The sequence below is a fragment of the Coenobita brevimanus genome, chromosome 42, assembly GCF_032717465.1.
Source record: "Coenobita brevimanus isolate Jiangsu-jjx chromosome 42, ASM3271746v2, whole genome shotgun sequence".
NCBI lineage: Eukaryota > Metazoa > Arthropoda > Malacostraca > Decapoda > Coenobitidae > Coenobita > Coenobita brevimanus.
Genome location: NC_136995.1, coordinates 1480949 through 1504761, shown reverse-complemented (window position 1 = coordinate 1504761; position 23813 = coordinate 1480949). Strand labels below are relative to the sequence as shown.

The following is a 23813-nucleotide window of genomic DNA, read 5'->3' as shown; positions in this document are numbered from 1 at the left end:
CAGGAATTTATTGTTATACAGCTACTCTTGCCAGTCTTTTTTTTATTTTTATCAACGTATTTCTTGCTCTCTGGACCCTATCGCATCCCATCCTTAGGTGGGAAAAGACGTCTGGATTATTTTGATGATGATTAAGTTGTTGAATGTTTATAATTCTCTTGACACAAAACTCCAAAGTTGTAGCATTATACACTTTTTGTCACTCTAATGACCTAAAACTGCCGTCTCTCCATTTTGAATTGTAAAATGTTAAGAGATTAAAACCGAATTATGATGCTATTCATGGCAAAATGCTATGGAAAGTATGTTGAGTTTACAGTGTTATAATTTCCCGCCACTAAGCTACATCAAATTAGCTATAAAAAGATGAAAGTCCGAGCAAAGTTAAGGTGAAAAACCTCTATCTTAGCCTCTGTATGACTGACCAGTTCATCACTAACCTCATTTTTTTGTTGCTGATTCATTCATTCATTCATTGCCAGACGCCATGTATCCCAAACGGGGTGGCCAAGGGCTCAGAGTTAACTGTTTTACAGGGAGGGGCACTAATCCTCCACCAACCCCACTTGACACGTAGGGAGAATGGGTTAAATATTTATGTGTAACAAAACATCATCTCATTCCCTCCAAGGATAGGGTCAGGTGCGATTCAGAAAGTGATGAGAGATAAAGCCTAAAAGAGGGAGAACTATAAACAACACACCCTGTGTAATGAGCCAGATACTTACTTACACATCAGTCAAGCCTTTGGAATCCTGTTTCCATCCCAGAGGTCTTACAAAACACAACAAAAATTCATTAGTTTAATTCAAAGAAGTATTGAAAAAATATACTGACAAAATAACAGCTCTTAAAATAACACTGTAGTAGGCGGACACACACACAACATCCACTCACTGAATGCAGTGATATCTTCATGTGACTTTACACTGAGTAACATGGTGTTTGGTGGTGATGACCATCCACTCACCTGATGCAGTGTTGCTTATTTCTTCCATTTATCTTTTTCATTATTTTTCTGTGCTTGCCTTCCTCTCCTCCTATTTTTCCCATCCTTCCCATCATTTTTATTACTTTTCTTTCCACTTCAAGTGGGGAGGGGAAAAAAAAAAAAATGGAAGGAAAGTAAGAATGTTGCCTAAAAGACCAATTTTCATTCATTCATTCATCATCTAATCCAGTGTCTTACTAGACTGGAAAAGGGAAGGTCCGGATGATTAAAAAAAAAAAACACATACACATTCCACAAAAAAGGTCTGAGCTTCACCTAAAATACCAGCTAAAAGAGAGGATCGGCCAACACAAAATGGAGAAAGAAGAGACTGACAATGAACTGCATCGAGACTGCATTACCCAGATGCCAGAAAAATTAATGCTCCATCCCACTCCAAATAAAATACTGCATCTGCTGCATTGCAATTGTTATATCATGCAAATACCTGAACAGTAATTCCTCACTTAACACTTTATATAGGTTACTAAATGCTTCCATGTTAAGTGAAGATTGTGCTAAGTGAGGGTCGTGTTCCAGTAAGAAAAATTACATTCTCATACCGTCGTCATCATCATCATCATCATCTAGATCTCCCTTCTTACCACAAGGCAGGATGAGGAAGAGTCCACAGAATCAGAAAACAAAACTTAACAGAATGGCATACTAATCAAAGTTTGCCCAATTATTCTCACACAACTTTCAAGAATCACATTCAAAGCTGCAATTACTTATCAAAATGGATTACATGTTGTGACTGGATGTGTGAGGGTGTACTAAATGTTACAGCTCATCAGCATGTTAAAGAAATACAATAATGTTGGTATACTGAGATCCGTACAAGAATAAGTACTGGTATTGTACTGTGTTGGTACAGTATTACGAGGAGTATTTTTACAACATGTCGGCGGGTCTTATTGTAGATCAGAAAGTCTGGTTTTAACGAAACAAATCCTTAAACTGTTCCCTGCCCCAGCTGGGATTCAAACCTGGGTCTTTTAGGATTGCAGGTCACCTCTACCTACCCAGTCACTGCCTCCGCCTGATAAACTCTGTCATGGCATTAAATACTTTCTCAAAACTATCTGCAACTGTGAATGTGATTTTTTGAATACCTGAGAACATGATCTTTTACGGGAAGACTATCCCGACTTAAAAGAGTAGCTTTTATGAACACATCTACAGCATTAAGAGAGGAATTACTGTATCATATTGTACGGTATCTCAATCTTGATAATACCAGCAAAACAACACAAAGGTACCAAACAGAGAAATACAGTAAAAGCTCGATTCAACATACCCTGACAGACCAGATATCACATTTAACGGACACTATGAAGTCACCGAACTTCTGTTGGCTCTAACGAACATGTCCAGTAAGTAGGGCGCAATGGGCAGCAATACATGTGTCTCATGAAGAAGCGCATGGCAAAGAACGTGAAATAAAACTTCAAAAGGGCTGAATTATGGGCCAAGTTAGTGTAAAGTGGGTATAGTTTTCATTTTTGGTACCAGAATATGATATTGTACTCAGTCATTTTCAAATTTTGTGCTTGTAATCCCACCTCAGGGGCGAACATCAGATACAATGGATTTTCAACTTTAGATCAGATTGGGCTTCCCCCCCCCAAGTACAGGAAGACTTACTGTGTATTTCAACTGTTGTACCTCATTATTAATTTTATATGGTATCTAAATTTTTGCAACACCAACACAAAACTGTACTAACACAATGTAAGACAGAGTTCACATGTAATTTGTGGTTATAAGTAGGTACGGAAGAAGTGTCAAGAGATCATCATGGCTACTTTTAAGTCTTTTCTGGACCAGATTATTGTCTTTTTCAGCTTATTTTGTGAAACTCGTTGGCAAAGAAAGACAATAATATGGTTCTACATCCTTTCACTGCACTTCATCATGACTGGTATAATATTCAAGTCTTACACTATTGCTACAACGCAGCAATACAATACAACCTCCCAAATCTGAACATCCAATTTCCAAAAAACCTCCACTTTCCAAAATATTTGTTTCATGTAAAAAAAAAAGGGTGTTGATATCATCTGCCCTCACACACTCAATGTATATTTGAAGACACAGTTTATTTGTAGACACGTATAGCATCAGAAAATATAATATTAATACAAGGTACTTCACTGCCTTTACTGTTCATGGCACTATAGACTATTTTTTACATGATTTTCTCATAATCATTGTTGTGATTGTACTTTCAAAAATATTCCAATTTCCATAAAGCCTTTGGACTCTTGTATTTTGGATTTCAGAGTTTGTGTTGTACTGCAGCCGAACATTCATTCCATAACACTTCTTCAGATCTGGTATATTGTTCTAGTGATACTTTACTGCTACAATTCAGCATTCAAGAGAGACAGATAGCAATTTTAGGCCAACATAAAATGAAAAGAGTATAGCATAATATTCTACTACTACAACTCAGCATTCAAGATGGACGGATGACAATACAGTACTACAGTTCTAAATCCTTTCCAGTGCACTTCTTCATTACTAACATAATATTCTAGTGTTACTCTACTGCTACAACTCAGCATTCAGGACGGACAAACGACAATAATACAACTCTACATCTTTCCCAATGCCCTTCATAACTTGCATAATACTCTACTGATAAAACTGACAGATGACAATACTACAGCTTTCCATCCTTTCCAGTGCACTAATTCATGACCGGCATAACATTCTAGCCTTACTCTACTACTACAATTCAGCATTCAAGATGGACAGATGACAATTTTAGACCACCTTAAAATAAAATGGGCATAGAACAGTCTACAACCCTACGAGCGTGACAGGAAGGGCTGGAGCCACAGGGAGTGCATCGTGTCCAGTTTACTCTTGAATTGTGAGGGTGGGTATGGAACTCGGGCCCTCCACTCAGCCAGGAACTGCTTCATTACCCCCGTCACCTGAAAATACCTGCCAGAGAGAAAGGGATCATTGTCATCATCATCATCATTGTCGTCTTCACTGGGAGAGAAAGGCAATCAATCCATATATGAATTCAAATGATGCCATGCTTATTTCTATGGGGTCTTCAGTAATCTATCTCTGTGAGGTCATTTGAAACAAGATTTATCATCGTCATCTTCATCATCATCATCATCATCTCATTCACACACCATTCATGCCCCCAGAATTCCGACTCCACCTCACAGGCACAAGCATCCACACCTGTGCACTTCATACCACCTATCAATTAGTCAATCCAATGACAAAAAAATAATTAAATAATTAAATACAATAACATTAATAATTATAATAATAATAATGATGATAATAATATTAGTAATAATAATCTATCCACCCATCCATCATCCAATCCTATGTTGCCCCATGAGGTGTAGGAGCCAGAGGCTAGGCAAGTTGGTCCTGACATTTATAATCAGAGTGACCAGCCTCGCTCATCCTTGAGTGGCTTTACGTGAACAATAATCCCCAACCACCCCTTGAATATAAACCTGCACAGGCTCCATCCGATTGGAGAACCTTAATTACCCACTAAACCACCAGGCACCATCAATTTGGTTAGATGGTTACCACCCAGAGTAGTAAATGGTTTCCTGGTGTACAGGAAACCATTTGGCTTGTCATTCAGTGTAGTCACCCACAGGAAGAACGAAGAGGAAAGAATGAAGGAAAGAAAGACAGAAGAAGGAATGTAAAGTCACCTGTGGACAGAAGGAAGAGGAAAAAAATGAAGGAAAGTATGACAGAAGAGGAAGGAAGGAAGAAAGGAAAGGGCAGACATCCAAAGCAACACTACATCGAGTGAGTGGATGGTGAGTGCCTCCACCTACCACCCATAATAATAATAAAAATTAAAAAAATCTCACTTGGAAGAGTTCTGTGGGATGGGCCTGTCCTCATATGGGTCTGAGGAGATGTCGAAGAGTTGGGGGAGGTGGCCATGATCCTCGACATCAAAACATGAACAGCCCTCTTCATTACCCCAGCCACATTGTGTACTGCCGGGGCTCCATTTGTACCTCACTAAGTGCATCTTGTACACTAATTGCTCTGTGGGGTATAGGAAGAGGCAGAGGTGAGGCAGGAGAGGCAGGCAGGGAAAGATGTATATTGGACCTAAAGTACGGTATACAGTATGAAAAATAAATACATAAAAGAAATGCAACTACACAGTCTTATGGCACCAAAGTTTCAAATTATTCAATCTGAACATGGGAATAAAAACAATCCAATATAGAAAAGAACTTTAAAATTGAAAATATGATTAAATAACACAAAAATAATAAAACTACGCAAAGATAGAGTGGAAAGGACTGGAGTGGGAAACTGAGATAGACAAGGGGGGAGGAAGGTACTCACAGAGGGAGATAAGAGGAGGCAATGGGAGAAAAGTTGCAAGGGAGGGAAGGGGAGAAAGGTAAGAAAGGGAGGCAAGGGAGGGAAGGGGAAAAAGGTAAGAAAGGGAGGCAAGGGGAGAAAGGTAAGATATGAGCCAAGGGGTGAAAGGTTCAGAGAGGGAGAGAGGTGAGTAGAGAAGGAAGAAGCAAAAGACTGACATTCCTTATTGATGCCTCAGCCACACTAGGCTTCATTTATCCCCTACTAAGTGCACCTTGTATATTAATTGCTGTGTGTGTGTGTGTGTGTGTGTGTGTGTGTGTGTGTGTGTGTGTGTGTGTGTGTGTGTGTGAGAGAGAAAGAAACAATGACAGTCCAATCATGTCTCTAGCACTAGCACTCACCAAAGACCAATCTAACAGCGTGTATGTCTCGGCCGCAGTGGTGGAGGAAGGATCGGGACGGCAGATCTTTCCCATCCGTCAGCAAATCCGCTATGTTCATCCCGTCCAGTTCCTAAGGATGGGGAGATTGGGCTTTCACAGAATCATCACCAGCATCGTTATCGTCATTACTATCATCAGAACTATCAGAATCAATACCTTGCTTCCCACTCTACTTTGATGGTGATGAAAATAAGGTGCAATATGCCAAACAAACTGCTAGAGATGTAAGTCCATCATCATCATCCAATCCTACGTTGCCCCATGAGAAGCGTGGAGGCCCGGGGCTAAGCAAGTTGGTCCTGACATTTATCAGCAGAGTGACCAGCCTCATTCATCCCTGAGTGGCATTACATGAGCAATAAACCCCAAACACCCCTTGCATATAAATCTACACAGGCTCAATCCGATTGGTGTGCCTTAATTACCTGCTAAAACTCTCCTAAATCCATAAGAATAATGTGCTTGATATATTGCCCTATTTAGTGTCCCATGGTGGTGGAGAGGGGCACCTTCATGTGGTGGCACTGACATACACATGTGGCTTCATTGCCCAGTTATGTAAATAGCCCTCAGGTCCCTGTTTATCTCCCAAAAGAAGGATGGTGGACTGTAGACTCCAGCCTGCAGTCTACTGGGTTAACACTTCAGATGTGCCTTAAGCTACTACTATTACAACTACTACTGCTACTACTATTACTACTACTTTATTACTACTACTACCACTACCACTACTAATACTAATACTACTAGTGGATCTTAAATGCCTGAGGAACCTATACTCTTTTAAGCAAATTTGCCATCTCCATCCTGACTGCCAAGTAGTTGCATTAAATTAACATTAGAATATGATCCTACTGATGAAGCGGTGCTATGGAAAGGATGTCGAACAGCAGCACTGTTTTTTTTGGCCACTGAGTATGTGAAATAAGCTGCAACTCAAAAACAATCTGGGCAAAGTTAAAGTGAAGGAGTAAAGAAAATTGCTTGGGAAGTAATTCCATCTTGTGAAGTGTCTGTGATATGTGGATGCATAAGAGATGTAGTGGTATTAGAGGTACACTATGAGGTAATGCTGATTTCATGTGTGTGGCGTGTCAGGGAGAGCAGGTGGAGATTGTCAAGTGTAAAAAGATTGAACTTGCAGGTGAGTCTCTTGAGTGTGTGGAAGAGTTCTGTTATTTGGGAGATATGTTATGTGTTGGAGGTGGGGCTGGAGCTAGCTCTGTGGCTAGAGTGAGGAGTGGTTGGAAGAAGTTCAGGGAGCTGTTGCCTCTCCTAACAATGATACGGCTCTCCCTTCGTGCTAAGAGATCTCTGTATGCAGCATGTGTTAGGAGTGTATGGTAGTGAGACTTGGGCAGTAAAGGATGAGGCTATTCACAGGCTCAAATGTATAAAAATGACAATGATTAAGTGGATGTGCAGTGTGTGTCCCTGAGTGTAGGACCCAGGGGGGCTAGGTTTATGATGGAAGAGTTAAGGAGTAGGATGGGACTGGAGTGTAATGGTGTTGCGATGAGGAGACGCAGACTGAGAAAGTCTGGGAATGTAGAGAGGATGGGGGATGATAACTGGGCACAGAAAGTGAGAAGCGTTAATGTTAGGGGTTAGGTTGCGAGAGGCAGACCAAGAAAGACCTGGGACAAGGTCATTGAGTGTGACCTCAGGGATAAGGGACTGAACAGGGAAGCAGCCACAGATCAAGCAGCACGGAGAGCCCCCATTAGGTGACCAAGGCTAATGCATGCAAGCATCTTGGAGCCTTCAAAAAGAAATGAACGAACGAACGAACTTGCTCATCCTGAGAATCAGGGAGGGAGATGACAGACGCTGTATAACCAAGCAGTGGTGCAGCCGGCTTATATCTGCACCATAACATGAAGGCATCTCTTTGTGGGTGTGGCAGTATGGGTAAGACATTAAATAATGTAGATCAAATTCTGATAATGCTGACTATGCCATCCCAGCAACATAAAAGAAGTCACCCATCAAAGTGGAAGAGGAGTGTTGTACATGGACCATCCTGTACATAAACTCTAGTGCATTCATTTCAACTGAGCAGAAATTTTTGTCTTCCTGCAGCTTATTTCTTGAAGCTCAAGGGCTGAACAAGATAATGGTATTCAACACGCTTTCCACAGAACTTCTTGACCGGCATCATATCCTAGTGTTAAGCCCTTGTTACTGCTCAGCATTTGAGATATGGCAGTTTTATGCCTGTTTAAAGTAAAGAGAGTATAACTGTAACTGACCCTCTTGGGCAGGTGGGGCATGAGATGGTCAAGTGGTGGGAGGCCGACAAGTTGCAGGATGGTGGGGAGGGCGTCCAGGAGGGAGGTGGGGGTCTTTAGTGTAACCCCAGCTGGTATGTGGCCACTCCAACGATAGATTCCAGGCACGCGGATCCCTCCCTCAGACCCACCCTGAGCCTTACCACCTGCAATAGTTAGGTAAATACAGGTATTAATCCCTTTAATCCAATAATACATTTTATACTTCATTCTTCCTATCTCCAGACAATTATACTGTATTTAGATTACAAGGGACCTGACAAAATATTTGACAAATTTTAGAAACTACTATGATTAATACCCTACACCTTCCCTTCTGTAGCATAGTCAGTGATGGAATCCACTAAGACCTCATACGCAGTTGATGTGCTCCACAATATGACATTTTCCATACAAAAGGTTTAGTAAATTGGTCACCTGTGAGTTTTGGACTAAAAAAGAAGCTTGAAATATCAACACTAGTAATATTCTTAGTACAGGCAAAGTATTAGAACAAATCACGTTAAACCCGGAAAAATATCATTTGAAAATATGACAATGTCAAGTACTTAATGAATAATCTAATGCTTTGATTTTGCCATAAATATGGAAAGTACAATATCAAAGACCATTTATCTTATCAGTGTTTGAAAACTGCGTTTTTTCCTTCTTTAACCCCTGAAGTACTAATCTCATCGATCGGGCTTTTTGCGCAATTTCTTAAAAGGATGAGCAACACCGATTGTGCAACATTCACAAAAAACTGGCGGCAGCTGGCTACACCCCAACTGTGAAGCAGATGGCTTCTAACCAATCAGAACTGAGTGTTGGACACACCGGAGGGGGGACCCAGGCCCATACCCATGTGGAGGGGGGTGTACCCTCCACCTCCCTCTCAACACGTCCCTCTACCCCACTACCGTGTTGCTACCCTACCTCCAACTGCTCTTACCACCACCACCACCACTCCCACACCCTCCTCAATCATCCCTCCCTCCCATGTGGATCCCCCCATGACTGGGGGAGGGTATATTCCCCCTACTCTCCTTCCATGTCCACATACTCCACTGGGGCCCTTCCTTTGTGTCTGGTGGTGGTTTCCTCCCATCCCCCTCCTGGCCTTACCACCTCCCACAACCACCCCAACCCCCCATCCCAACCCCTACCCTCACGCCCACCCCCTAGCACACAGTATCTTTACCTCCCCAGCCTCGAATATTGCGTATTTTTTACGCTTTATTTCACGTGTTTTGGAATCATTCCCTGTAATTTGTTTGTGTCTTTGCATACAGATATGCACACCACAATTATTTTAGCTGCCTTTATTCGAAACCCACTCGAAAAAGAAATTTTATTTTATGCCAACGCAAGCAAACATGTTGGAGCCTTCAAAAACGAAAAGAAACGAAATGAAAACTAGCTAGATTTGACAGCTCGGAAGGAAGGGGAGAAGGGAGGGGAAAGGGGGGAGGGGAGATTAGGCAAGGGGAGGGAAGGGAAGGGAGGAAAGAGGAGGGGAGGGAAGGGAAGGGGAGAGAGGGGACTGGAGGTATGGGGAGGGGAGAGGAGGGGAGGATAATTTTTACTATTTATCATATTTTTATTGGGGGGTTCATGACCATTTTCCCTAGCGAGATTTGACAGCTCAGCAGGGAGGGGAGGGGGGAGGGGAAGTTAGGCGAGGGGAGAGGATGAGAGAGGAGGGGAGGGAAGGGAAGGGGAGAGAGGGGACTGGAGGTATGGGGAGGGGAGAGGAGGGGAAGATAATTTTTACTATTTATCATATTTATTGGGGAAGGTTGTCACCATTTTATTTTTTTCTAAGTACATTACAGTGGTTTATAACATCTATACACACCAAAAAAAATTGATTTTGATGATTTTTGTAAGTATTTTTGTGAAGAAAACAGGTGCAAGTGGCGTATTTTCTTTCTCGCCGGGGCTGTGACGGGTAACTATTATAAACTCTGACGGGCCATAGCTCGGTAACTATTGGGTCTAGGAGGGTGGGATTTGCGTTTTCAGGTGCGTAAATTCAAGCTCTATAAATCGGGCATAGAACTTTTAATCTTTGAGAAAGTTGAAAAATAGACCTGTTTTTGCGACCTGGGTGGCAGTCAAGGCTGGAGAACTGCGTACCCTAGGGGTTAATCAAAGTACAGTATAGTATTGTTAAGCAAGTACTTGTTATTATGCCATAGCTATTTTCACATGCTATTTACATATTTTAAGCAAGATTTGGCTGATACTACAATAATTATCAATGTCAATATTTTCAACCTCCTACCAACCCATAACTTGCGAGTGGTCAACTGGGGAAAACTAGCAAATCAGCTTTACTGGTAACATTGGAACTTTAGTAGCCAATTTTTCTGTACACTATCTATATAGTGTACATAATAGCACCAGACCCCTCAATCTCATCAGAGATGGCCATTAATGAACTGCCTCAATATCACAGTCCTTCATAATCAGGCTTCCCTCTCTCCAACTTCAATCCCCCCACCTTATAAACTGTACACACAATAAAATAATTATCGGCACCCCATGCTTCACTGCTCTTCACAATTATCACTGGCACAGAAGCTGTGAATACACAGTAAGGGTTGGTACACATGATCCTCACCCCCCTCCTTTCAATCCATCCACCCTCCATCCCCAACTTCTCTCTCTCTCTCTCTGCCTCCAGATATATTATAACTCCCATACCTTCATGTCGTGTATAACAAATAATTCATAGCAATGGACATTATGCTTTATGGAAGATCTCAAAACAGCAAAGCATTATCTACTAGATAATATGGAAATCAAAGTGCTATTTGTCTGCTTGGCACCAATTATATCGAGGTTACCACCTTAGGATTTTCTTACATGTTGTGATACAATGACAATCACCATTTGCATTTTAAGAAAGGGTTGATGGCAAACTATTTGGGCATAACTGTCCAGTTTACACAACACCCCATGAACAACACATGTAAAGTATATACTGTACAGGGGTAGACCGAGGATGAGGTGGAGGGATGGAGTTGAGAGGTATATGAGGGAGGGGGGGGTGAGTTGGGGGGAGGGTAGTCAAATGGTGGGTGACAGAGTGACTTGGAGGCATTTTGTCTGCGGCCACCCTTTGCGGGATTCGGGCGTCGGGCTATAGATAGATAGATTGTAGTACTGCCATACCATAATATTAACCACATCAATGACACATGAATGTAGCAGTGCATGGATTATGAAACTGAGAAAAGTATATCACCAGTTTGACAAAGATGATAAGAGCATTGCAGAGGGGTGAGGGTAGGCTTTTACCTTGGATAGTACTCGATATGATTATAATGCGAGGAGTGTGTTGCATACAAAACTGCTTCAGCCTGGGCAATTTGAGCTTCAAATGAGCAGTAAGGGTTTTAATGTTGATTCAGAAACAGATCTACATTACACATCCACATCCTCGTTTATAATTTTTATGAAAACTTTGTTGATACTCAAACTCTCTAAGTAACATAAAGGGCAGTGGTAATTAATAAGCAAAAGTAACTGCTTAGTAGGTGGTGCAACGAAGCCTCCGATGCCACTATGAATGTGGACCCAAGGCTCAGGAGATGAGGGATACCAACCAGGCACGTTAACTCATGAGTTTATTTTCAGATCTCTCATCCGGTGTGTCAAATTTTATCACGCTAAAAGAGTGCCGATAATTTTTTTTGGTGGGTATCTCTCCACCCCAACCCTCCATCTCATCTTCGGTCTCCCCCTCCCCTTCCCTCCCTCCATGTCATTCACATACACTCTCCTAGTCAGCCTCTCATTCCCTATCCTCTCCACATGGCCAAACCATCTTAAAAGTATTTCACAGTGTTTTCTACCATGGAGGAACCACTGTGGTAATATGAAGTCTGTGCCATACTAACCTTTAAACAAGCCATTATAGCCTCCTTCCCTCTGCCCATCCTCTGCCAATGCCTCCAGATGGCCACCATTGTCAGACAGGAAGTAAACAATGGTGGAGTCAGCCAGCTTGTGACGATCGAGAGCATTCAGAATCGCCCCCACACCATCATCCATTTCCTCAACATTATCACCATATCTGAAGATATTAGCTACTATACTCTTTTCATTTAACTTGGCCTAAAGTTACCATCTCTCAATCTCAATCACCATACATGATAACATTATCTGCTATACTCTTGTCACTTTAACTTGACTTAAAATTGCCATCTCTCCATCTTCCTCTCCACAGCACTTCTTAATGACTATCACCCTATTTGAGTTAAAATCTTGTTATAGCTCAGCAATCAAGATGGAGAGATGGCAATTTAACAGCTATACTCTGTTCACTGTAACTAGACGTAAAACTGCCATCTCTCCATCTTGAATGCTGAGTCAAAGTATCAGATTAACAAGAGTATATGGCACTAATAATGAAGAAAAGCTACAGAATGGATGCTGAGCTCTACAGTAGTACTGTCTTTTTCTGACACTGATGTATGGGTAATAAGCTGCAGAAGGATAAAAATCTCTGCCTAGTTAAAATGGATGGATTATAGTTCAAGAGAACATAGTATAGTATATAGTGAATAGTTTACATGACTTACCTTCCATGTACGCTTCTTCCACTCCCATCCTTGGCTGTGAACATGGGCGTGTGGACGTGGGCAAATGAGTGGTACAGGAAGAAAGGGTTGGGATCGTTGGCATGCTGGTCGATGAAGCTGACGGATCGTTGAACCAGCCGCTGAGACAGGCCCTCAAGCTGTACGGGCTGCTCAGTCACACGGTCATTGTCCATCACTATTCCGTTCATATGTTGGTCCATCCACGGAGATACCTGTGGGGATGGACTGATTGACTGAAACTTTGGTCCACATGCTTGTTCCTTAAGGATGCTCCTAAATAAATAAAACAGTGGTAGTAGCTAACCCCAGGCTCAACTGAACCACAAATCCAGTGAACTGCAGAATCAAACTGCCATCCTCCATCCTCCATTCAGCGGATAGGAATGAAGATGAGTGACATTTTTATAACGAGGCAGATAAAGGTACAGATTTAGGGGATGGGGGAGACTGGGAGTGTATGCGGCTCAATTTTTGGCAAACCAATTATTACTCAATACAATAACGATGCTTTTAACTAAAATATATGCAGTAAATATCTTACATACATGTTATCACAGAATTATTTCAATGGGAAAAGGGATTTGGAAAAAAAAAAAGAAAAGTAAACATAAATTCAAACTTATGGTTATTTTGCTTGGAATCTCATCCATTCCAAAATGCTGGATCAGGACCTGGATGATATCAGTGCCACCAAGTGAAGGCCCCCAAGTCCAGCACCAAATGGCAAGAATAAACAAAATACAGTACAACCTCATTACACAATTAGGATGCATTTCTGAAAACAGATCACATAGCAAGGCCACTTGCACATGGGTTTAGTGGGGATACATTTTTGCTCAAAGGTAAACCACCAAACACATCTAAAAATAAGTTTCTAACTTGCCTAAACTGGTAATTATTTCACTTCACTTCACCTCATTTATTGCCTGAATTACACTACTGTTTGATCACTGACATTAACACACCTGATAGTGACCATGTTAAAAGGCTATTCTGGAATGAGCAAATGACCGTAGGTTAGCATGTTGAGAGTTATATAAGCAAAAATGATTATTGTACATAAACCTGAATGGCTTCATAGGTCATAAAGATCGTATAAGAGAATGTGTGATCATACACTGAAAAAATGTACTAAATTCTTATTGATCATACAAATGAATGGTCAAATACCCAACAACCGTATAACAGGAGTCTCCTACAACAATGCAGTATTGGGGTTGTTTCCCTTCAATGGTGATTCCAACACTCACCTGCCACCAGCGTTGGGTGTGGAAACGGTAGTGGGTGTGGAGGAACCAGCAGAGGGATGAGGGGAAGGCCAACAGAATCAAATACAGGATGATCTTGCTTAGCCTCCATCGTGCCCACAGAGCCCATGCCATAACCATCACCCACACCGTCACCAAAACCTGGAAAAAAGTACAATAGGTGTAGAAATCAATACATAATCACTGCATGATAGTACTGTCACTCTCACTTCACGGTATGGAACAGCTTGGACCAAAATTATAGGACAGAAGTCAAGAGTGGGAGCTCTGGAAATAAATTATCTGAGACGATTATGCAGAGTGGAGAGGATGGAGGGTGAAAGACTGACGAAGAGAGTGTATGTGAGTGAGGTGGAGGGGGAAAGAGGGAGGGGGAGGTCGAGGATGAGATGGAGAGATGGGGTGGAGAGGTATATGAGAGAGGGGGGTGTGAGTTGGGAGCAGGGGAGTGAAATGGCGGGGGACAGGGCGACTTGGAGGCGATTTGTTTGTGGCCACCCCAAACGGGATTGAGGCGTCTGGCAATAGACAGATAGATAGACATAAAGAGACAGACAGATAAATGATGGACCATTGTGGTGTTGTTGTGGATGTGCTAAGGACCACTGGGGGGAGATATACTTTGAGGTTTAGCTCTGAAGCATGGATGGAGAATAAAAGGCTCACTGGGGTGTATCTGAGTGAGGTGGAGGGAAGGAGGGAGAGGAAGAGACCAAGGATGAGGTTCCGGTAAAGGAATGGGGTGAAGAGGTACATGAGAGAGGAGGTGTGAGTTAGAAAGAAGGCAGTAGATGGCTGAGGAAACGCTGATAGGATGGTGAATTACTTTTGACCATCCCTTATGAGATTAAGGCATCTGGCTGTAGACTAATGGAGAGATAAAGACAATGATCAGAATAATGAACATAACATAACCTACTTCCCACTAATCAAATCAATGCATTATCCCCACCTGGAGAATAGTGGCAAGAGACTAGGCTACTCAGTCCACACATTCAAGGCAAGTTATGAGTTGCATGTCCTTTAGCAGCATTATGTGAGTGTCATGCTGGACTGAAAACGGATAGATAAATATAAATGAGTTGGTACACAGTTTGATAAAAGATACTGTAGACAGGTGGGTGGACAAATAATATAAACAGACAGATATATGGAAACACAGGCAGAATGGACTGATAAACAGATACAGACAGACAGATAGACAAATAAATAGCTAGTGTACAGTATAGAGACAGAAAGGCCTCTGCGTGCACTGTCTCTCACCTAGCAGAATGAAACCATGCCATCTAGCAGGAAGACCCAGAAGAGGTGGAGTCCAATGAGCTTCTGAACCAGGGTAAAGGGTATACCACAGGATAGACAGACAGATAGATTCCCTCACCTAGCAGAAAGGATCCAAGCCATTATGGGGGAAGATCCAAAAGGGACAGGGTCTGAGGAACTCCTTAACCTGGATAGATGAACAGATACTGTAAAAATAGACAGACAGAAGTCAGTCCGTGCACTGTCTCTCACCTGGTAGAATGGGTCCGAGCCATCGAGTGGGAAGATCCAGAATGGGTGAGGTCCAACAAACGCCTCAACCAGGGAGAAGGGTAAGCCGTAGAAGGAGTGGAAACCGTGATCCCTCGGCCCTAGACACCCTCGTCCTCCCAGTTTACAGCCCTGACCTAGGTGCCACTTGCCTGGAGAGGATGACAGGGTACATAGCAGCTCAGTAGCAAATTAGACAATACTATAGTCTGACACCCTTTGCACATTACAAGTACAGTATTGTTCTTCTTAGCGTTAATCTCTTGTTGCATCACACGAGTAAAATGTCTGAGATGGTAATTTTACCCCTAGGTACAGTGAACAGAGTTGTTGTTCTTGAGTGAACCCGGTCTGGCCCATCAACCTCAGGCAAGCAATCACCCCTACAGGGTCAACTCACAGAGTGAACGAACGATCCCTTGTGATAAACGGCACCGTGCCACAGCAAGATGTGAGGAAAAGTGTGGGGATTTGGTTTCCACACAGACACAGCAACCATCCAGTTAACAGGAGCACCACCGCAGATCCCACTTCACCTCGCTGGCTGGCTGTATGGTTACCACCCAGTACTAAAAACAGTTTCCTGGGTTACAGGAAACCATTAGGCTTGTCACTCAGTGTATAGCAGAGCCACTTGAAAGGGAAAGAAAAGTAATAAATCCTGTAGTGACTTGGAAGGATAAGGAGATGGCAATTTTACACAAAGCTACAGTGAATAGAGTACTGTGCCTCCTCTCTTCCTATTTCTTCCATCTTTCCTGTCACTTCTTATTGCTTTTCTTTCTGTTACAGGTGGCTTTACATTGGGTGACAAGCCAAATGGTTTCCTGTAAGCCAAGAAACCATTTACAATGCTGGGTGGTAACCATATAACCAAACCATACGTGCTCCCTACGTGTCAACAAGTGGGTTGGTGGAGGGTTAGTGCCCCTCCCTGTAAAACAACTAACTCAAGAGTCAAATGGCCATCCCGTATGGGATTATGGCGTCTGGCAATGGATGGATGGGTATGTGTGAGAACTACCAACATCAGCATATACTGTATTAACTAGGTGAAAATTTTTCGTTCTGCAGCTTATATACTGTAGCTCAGTGGAAGATTAAAGACAACAATACAGCTCCACATCCATTACATGATCCTTCTTTGTGACTTGAACCGTACAAACCTACTAGTGTTAATCTCTTGTAACAGCTCAGCATTTAATAGGAAGTGGTGACATTTTAGGCCAGTACAGTGCAAAATGAAGTATAGCATCACATTCTACTGTTACTCTTGTTACAGCAAAGCAGTGAAAAAAGTGACAGGGTAATTCTATGCCTTGTTAAAGTGAACAGAGTATCCTGTGTGGGATCTAGTACCGCTTTGTGACTAGCTCTACATTCTACATCAATCTCTTGTTACAGCCCAACAGTGAAGATGATAAGATGGCAATTTCCCACCTAGTCAAAGTGAAAAGTGTACTGTATAAGTGTGGGACCTGGTGTAGAACCTAGCATTTCTTCATGACAAACCTAATATTCTGGTGTTAGTCTCTTGTTACGGCACAGCACTATAGATGGCAAAGTGAAAATTTCCCACCTAGTTAGTGCAAATGAAGTGCAAGAGTGGGACGTACCAACAGCGGCGGTGGTGTAGTTTGCTGCAGCGAGAGCCGTGGCCAGGGTGATCTCTGAGAGGGGCAGGCCAACACGACTGGCCACGTGCACCACCACAGACGGGGTGTTCAGTTCTCCCACCAGTCCTGAACAATCGTACACACACATTACTCTTCATCATCACGTGAATCATCATCATCATCGACTGCATCATTATTATCATCACCATCATTATCACCCCTCACCAACATTACCTCCATCATCACCATACTGGGTAATCATTGTCATCATCATCATCATTCAAAATTATTTTCTACAGGGTGGGGAAGAAAACACTATTCCTGCATTACAAATAAATAAAAATGACTTCTAAATACAGTATAGTCTATAATTAATACTAAATCATCACCACTGTCATTATCATAACTATTTCCCACTAATAAATGTGATGGACAAAAGTACAAAGAAAAAGGAAAATGAAAAACACAATCCCTGTACTACGTGATAATACAAATTATCGGTGAATAAAATAAATCATTCACTCTCATCTTAAATGTCAGGACCGACTGCCTAGCCCCGGGCTCCTACGCTCTTCATGGGGCAACGTAGGATTGGATGATGGATGGATGGATAAAATAAATCATTATCATCGTCATAATCCTGTTTCTTTTTCCCCTGCACGTGGTAAAAAAAAAAAAAAAACACCAACTATCAAGTTAAAAAGGAAGGATGTGCCAAATCCTTGCCATGCACTTCACACAAACTCTATCACACCAGTTTAGTCCCTTGCCAGCTCCTTAGCCTCGTCAACCTCCGTACCCCACTTTCTCACACACTCATACCATATCTGTCCACCTTCTTCCGGACCTTCCACATCTCTCCTCACCTTCAAATGCACCCACACAAACCCATATCACCCCCCTGTTTATATCCATTCCCTCCACATGACCATAATATCTGAGCACAATCTCTGACTTTTAAAGAGAATCAGAAAAAGTGATGACTTGAGCTGCTGATATAGTTTTTTAAATCTGAACTTGGCCCACATTTTTGTCCTTTTGTAGCTTATTTCATGTACCCGTGTAGCAGCAAAAAATACTGCTACAGCTCTACATCCCTTCCATAGAATATTCATGACTAGCATCATATTTTAGTGTTAGCGTAATCTCTAAACAGCATTCTAGATGAACAGATGACAATTTTAGGTCAAATTATGAGACAAGAGTATATTAAAGTAGTATGTACAGTACAATAAACAAGTACTGTACAGGTCCTCTACACAGGTCTAAGGACAGAGTACAGTAGTAGTAGCATAGTAGTAATAGCAGTGATAGTTGTAGTAGTTAAAAGCCAAGTCTCTCATCAAGAACAGTAGTGGCATTTTCACATAAGAGCAGCCCGACCTGACCATGACTCTTTTCAGAAGCTTGTATCTCACCAAGAACGGGGCCGATCACTAAGTGGTTTGCAACACGTGATAGCCCAATTCTTTAAGATCTCTTTTTCGACAGGTTTCATCACACCTCAGCAGTGCACGTGGCACACAACACGCGGCATGTGCAGCATGTCGAAAATCTTCAAAAGAGGGCCACAGGCAAGACAGTTTGTCATAAAGGCATGAAATTTGGTCATCAATATACTCCAGGCATCCTCAGGGTGTAAGACGACATTTCAATGCTTTCAGATTTAAATGGTCTCGCTCGTACCTCACCAACAAATGCGTTTTACTGGTGGTGGTGGCAGCAGTAGTAGTAGTAGTAGTAGTAGTAGTAGTAGAAGTAGAAGTGGTGGTACTAGAAGTTGCAGCTCCAGACTCATCTGCATATGAACCTGGTGGGCTACAGGATGAACTTGCCCACCACATAAAAGCATCCCTCTCCAGTACCACAGCAATTAACTACAGTGCATAGGGGCTTGGACAAGTACAGTACCGTAGCGTACAGGGTAGCGAGCAGTGAGAAGGGCGGCTCTGCTGGGTGTACACATGGAAGAAGCAGCCAAATGGTGTGTTAGTCGTGCACCTTCCTTGGCCAGCCTGAACATACAGTACATACATATAAACATGCTTACTCTTAACAAACCCCTACACTGAGGTTAACTATGGTACAGCTGTTACAGAAAGGACTTTACTATATTACAGGGGTTTGTATTATCTTACAGTTACAGGTACTTTAAACTCTGTCTGATACATCTTTATTCTTTTTTTTACTACAGTTTTCATTTTAACTTGGCACATTTTTTCATTCTTTTAAAGCAGATTTCCTGTATCTCAATGGCACAGTAAGACAATACTATAGCTCTACATCTATCAAAGAGACCTTCCTTGTTAGTGCGGTCCAGCTCAGGCACTGAAGAGGGAAAGATAACAAATTTATACCAAGTTAAGATGACTGGGAATAGTGCAATATATACCGTACTGTTAAATACCACAGTTGCAACATCTGATACTACCATGACCGAAACATTCCATACATGAAAATAAGACACACGACTCTACTTAGTCAACCCCCTTCAATTCGATGATGTGTTGTTGTTTTATTTTTGCCACCAAGAGATCATTTTACCCATCTTAAAACAGATATCCATACTCTCTTTACTCTTACTTGGCCCAGATTTTTGTTCTTTTGCAGCTTATTTCATTTAGGTCAATGAAGGGAAAAGACAATACCGTACTACTGTTCTACAATCTTTCCATTGGATTTTTTCATGAGTAGCATCTTATTTTAGTGCTAATCTGTTTTTACAACTCAGCATTCAAGATGGAGCGATGGTAATTTTAGGCCATATTAAAGAAAGTATAGTTGTGAAAGGGTCAATGGATGATATCTCTAACCCTTCCAGTTCAAAATGTCTCTCCCATGCTGAACAAAACTGTCAGATGTATAAAGTCTCGCCTAAGCTCAACAATATTGCTTGATGGTAGCTAAAATACACTTCCTAAGCTGAATAAAATTGTTGGATGGTTGCTTGAATAAAATAATGTCTCTCCTATGCTGAAGAAACTCACTGGATGGTAGCTATTACATAAAATATTTCACCAAACTGAAGATGTTAACTGTACTGCAGAAGACATGCAGTGAACTTCCAAATACTTACCATACCTTACAGATATGGTCCAAACTACAAGTAGACAATATAAGATTCATGTACACAAGAAGCCATTTACTATCATCTGCATCTTCTCTCAGCTGGTGAGAAGACAGAACTAAACTACAATACAATTCAGAGGTCACATCATGCAGACACACAATTCCAGGCAATCAAATGTGCAATGCATTCTAACATCAAAGGACAGTACAATATAAAATAACATCAGCAATTATTCAGCATACACTGGAAAGATGTGGAACCACCTTTCAAAGTTATGTCCTAAATATCTTACGGTACTAACTCAGACTTTATGAAGGTGAATAAGAAATAATGAAGCTTGGAACTGTACTAAAAAAAAAATAATAATAATAATAATAATATATATGAAAGAGGGGGGTGTGAGTTGGGAGCAGGGCAGTGAAATGGCGGGGGACAGGGCAACTTGGAAGCGATTTGTTTGTGGCCACCCCAAACGGGATTGAGGCGTCTGGCAATAGATAGATAGATAGAATAATAATGAAGGGATCACCCCTTAAAAAATATATATATATCTTACCACTGGACTGATTCAGAAACTTTATAAGTGAATATGAAGCACTGGTACTGAAAAACATTCAGAAAAAACAAAAACAAAAATGAAGGTTTGGGAAAAGTGGGACAATTTTTCAAATATTTTTAAAAACTCTTACTCATCTTTGTACTGATTCAGAGACTATAAAGGTGGATTATGAAACAGTTGAACTTTACAACACTCTCAGAAAAAAATCTCTCAGAGGTCTTTGGTGAGAGAGAGAGAGAGAGAGAGAGAGAGAGAGAGAGAGAGAGAGCGCAAAATTAGGCAGTCCCATGTCTCCTAACATATATCAACACACTCTATGTTCACAAGAATATGAAACCACAAGTACACCATCTATCTATCTATTGCCAGATGCCTTAATCCCATGAGGGGTGGACACAAATGAACTGTCAGCATGTTGCCCTGTCCTCTGCCATTTGACTGCCCTCCCTCCAACTCACACCCCCTCCCTTGTCTCCCCACTAATCCACTCCATCCTCTTATCCCATCCTTGGTCTCCTCCTCTCTCCTTCCACCAACCTGTCAATATTAGGGGTCTTGATGGTAGTGTTGCCATAGCAGCCAACGTCGCCAATACCAAGGTCGTCCGCCACCAACAGCACCACATTGGGGCGCTTGTCACGTGACGCTCCTGCCCCTGCCACCGCCATCACCACACCTCCCAGCCACACCACGACGCTCACCACCACACTCCATCGCACTCCACCAGTTCTGTGCATATCTGTGAAGCAGAGGGATTCAGTAACCACAGGCACAGTCTCTCTTTCTCTCCCTCTCCACAAGCCATCACCACATTCCAGACCACACTCCACACAGACTGTGCTCCCAGGGAAACAAAGTCATTCAGTGACCCGTAACAGTCTCTCTCTCATGTTAATCTATCATTAAAGCTCAGTATTCCAGATGGTGAGAGTAAAATGGTATAATGTAGTAGTAATAGTTGCAATCTTGGGCTCATTTGCTGGCTGAATGGGCCTTCTTCCTGCATTTCCCATCCTCCTTAATTTGGGGGACAGGGAGGGAGTAGAGGGATGTAAACATAACCAAACAGTGAGGCCAGCCAGTTATGCCAGTGCCACCGTGTGAAGGCATGCCTCTCCAGCAGAACTGGTTGAGTGGGGTATTTTTGGTCCGTACACTCTATTATTACATATGAAATAAATGCCCCAACTGCCCATTCACTAGCAGTTTGGTCTCCTAAAAAGAAATGAACACGAACTTGGAAACTGGCAACTGGGCAAAGCGTTGGAATTCCTCGCCAGAGCAAGGGCACCGGATGTGGGAAGGAGGCAAAGGGGATAGCTGCCCCCCCAAATTCTTAGTGGGGGAAGCTTTTTGTCCCAACCCCAGTTTCTTGGTCATGGCCTTGGTGTGGACTACCTAATAAAGGGCTGTTGCTGGCTGGGGGTCCGGATGAGCCCACTCAGAGGCTCAAAAAGGCAATTCTCTAGCAAAGACAGTGTAATACTCCAGATCTCCTGTGGAATACACACGTGGCATAGGACTTGATGTTGTTGCTGATGGTTCAGGCACAGCATGCCTAGGAATATTGACAGGGAGAAGTCAGTGATGCCCAAGGCAGCCAGGCAATTGTTCACGATGGTGCAGATGGAACAGATGCAAGGGCAGTGCAATAAGAGGTGGGCTATGGTCTCCTTTTGGTTCCTGTACAACTGACAAAAAGGGTCTGGTACTAGCTCGAGACAGCAGGGATGAGAAGCCAGGCCAACATGCTCGATGCATAATCTGGAGAATGCCACATCCAGGACACGGGAAGATGCACGGGCCCAAGGGTACTTACACGAGTCCGTGTGGTATGATCCCTATGTTGCAGTAGCAGGGTGAACCTTTAAGTCAGCAGCCCAGGCCCCCAGAATCTTACACTCATCACAGATATGCTATGCAGGACTAACAGCAATAAGCTGGCATTATTCTTTACAGCAGTTTTCCCATACTAATCAATCAAGTATCTACTTATGCATAACACTGAAATAATTAGTAAATTTATATGTATTTGACTGTCATGGCTGAAAAAAAATAAAAATAAAACAAGCTCCAGCAACCATTGTTGCCCAGTTGTTGGCTTTCGTGCTAATCATGTGTGTGTGTGTGTGTGTAAATTTAGCACCATAACTTCATGATATGCACCCTGATGCAAAACCCACAAGGCCGGAATGCTTCTGGCGCTACGGCACCAAAACATCAATTTTTAAGCTGTCCTACAAAATATTTATGAGTGGTAATAGTCCAGGAATAAATACAATTAAGTTTTGTAACAGGAGTTGGATGTGACAAACTAAGCAACTGGATCTACCAGGTGAGATAACCTGGGGAATTCCCATGGTGATCTCAGAGGTTGGGTTACTTCGTGTAAAAACCCATATTCAGTTATTATATACTTTTCTACTCCCTACACTTATGAAAAACTAAAGCACTAGCAACAGAAATATCGATGCTGCTTATGTACGGAATAAAATACTGATAAAAATTCACTGTATCTACCACCACCCACCTGCCAAGCCCTCGTCCTTGACTCGTCACTCGACTGAAGGCGCCTTCCTCGGCTCCACCTGCCAAGTGCCACCAATGAAGCCTTGTAACACTTCTTCCTTAGCGCTTTATTTCACATATTACACGTGACAGTTCTGTATGTTATTTATTGCGTTTATATCGTTTTAATATAGTCTGCATAAAAAACACAGAAGAGTATACTGAGTTGCAAAGTGCAGAAATAATTGCTAAAGAAGTGTGCAAGGCCTCCTCTATCTCCCAAATTAGCAAAGTTGCTAGTTTAGCTTTTTTTTGCTATAGCATTTTTTTTTTTACACCTGGGAGCAAGAAATCCCGCCATACACTAGAAATTTATTCGAGGTTTTAGCAATGTTCCAAACGTTATTTACAGGGACTTCATATATTTTTTAAAGCAATAATCTAACTGTATTTTTAAGCAAGACTCGCAATATTCACTATGTCAGATTTGGCAACTCTGCAGATCAGCTGAGAAGGTAAACAAAAGCGGTGGGTGTCTGGCCGTTGCTTGGAGTAAGTAATAACATTGAGGGTTGAGTTTACTTGCCTGTTTTGA

At 42.1% G+C, this 23813-nt stretch overlaps 1 protein-coding gene across 1 annotated transcript; it reads right to left on the bottom strand.

The window, feature by feature from the left end:
• Window positions 1-3250: 3250 nt before the first annotated feature.
• Window positions 3251-21385, bottom strand: LOC145397685 (arylsulfatase H-like). The gene is made up of 11 exons (XM_080270725.1): window positions 21248-21385; window positions 18993-19096; window positions 17082-17207; window positions 15448-15617; window positions 13915-14073; window positions 12644-12876; window positions 11960-12135; window positions 8034-8218; window positions 5740-5851; window positions 4864-5047; window positions 3251-3946 (listed from the first exon to the last, which is right to left on the bottom strand). Exons 1-11 carry the CDS (start codon window positions 21376-21378, stop codon window positions 3808-3810), a joined length of 1719 nt encoding a protein of 572 aa, XP_080126851.1. The 5' UTR covers window positions 21379-21385; the 3' UTR covers window positions 3251-3807.
• Between the last annotated feature and the right edge of the window lie 2428 nt (window positions 21386-23813).

Coding starts and splice junctions, on each gene's coding strand:
- LOC145397685 (XM_080270725.1), bottom strand. CDS start 21,378: ATGGCGGTGGCAGGGGCAGGAGCGTCACGTGACAAGCGCCCCAATGTG. Junction 19,097..21,247: donor AAGACCCCTAATATTGACAG/GTTGGTGGAAGG, acceptor CTGTATGTTCAG/GCTGGCCAAGGAAGGTGCAC. Junction 8,219..11,959: donor CTATAATGGCTTGTTTAAAG/GTTAGTATGGCA, acceptor TAACTATTGCAG/GTGGTAAGGCTCAGGGTGGG.